Source organism: Brassica oleracea, unplaced genomic scaffold, assembly GCF_000695525.1.
Source record: "Brassica oleracea var. oleracea cultivar TO1000 unplaced genomic scaffold, BOL UnpScaffold13090, whole genome shotgun sequence".
NCBI lineage: Eukaryota > Viridiplantae > Streptophyta > Magnoliopsida > Brassicales > Brassicaceae > Brassica > Brassica oleracea.
The window spans coordinates 1-476 of record NW_013629610.1 but is presented as its reverse complement, the minus strand read 5'-3'; the positions used below and the strand labels follow the sequence as shown (position 1 = coordinate 476).

Here is a 476-nt window from a genome sequence, read left to right as displayed (position 1 = left end):
ACAACACGGTCAGAGACAATGACCTTCTCGACCTTGTCTCCAAGAACGTCCTTGATCACTTTGCAGAGTCCCTCAAACTTTTCCTTTAGCTCCTCCTTTTTCTTCTTCTCGTCCTCGGACTCTTCCAGTTTCAGACCCTCCTTGGTTGCAGAGACCAGCTTCTTTCCCTCGAATTCCTTGAGCTGGCCAATGGCATACTCATCGATGGCATCAACCATGTAAAGGACTTCATACCCTTTCTTCTTGAGCCTCTCAAGGAATGGAGAATTCTCCACAGCCTTCTTGCTCTCACCGGTGATGTAGAAGATATCCTCCTGACCTTCCTTCATCCTCGTCACGTAATCCTTGAGGCTGGTCAACTCATCACCGCTCTTGGTCGAGTGGTAACGGAGCAACTCAGCGATCTTGGTTCTGTTTTGAGAGTCCTCATGGATACCAAGCTTCAAATTCTTAGAGAAAGCTTCGTAGAACTTGTT

At 47.5% G+C, this 476-nt stretch overlaps 1 protein-coding gene across 1 annotated transcript; it reads right to left on the bottom strand.

The window, feature by feature from the left end:
* Positions 1–5: 5 nt before the first annotated feature.
* On the bottom strand, positions 6–473 carry LOC106322283 (heat shock protein 90-4-like; the record flags this gene model as incomplete). Its single annotated transcript, XM_013760381.1, has 1 exon — positions 6–473. A coding segment is annotated over one exon (468 nt), but the record flags the coding sequence as incomplete, so codon positions are not given.
* Positions 474–476: the final 3 nt, after the last annotated feature.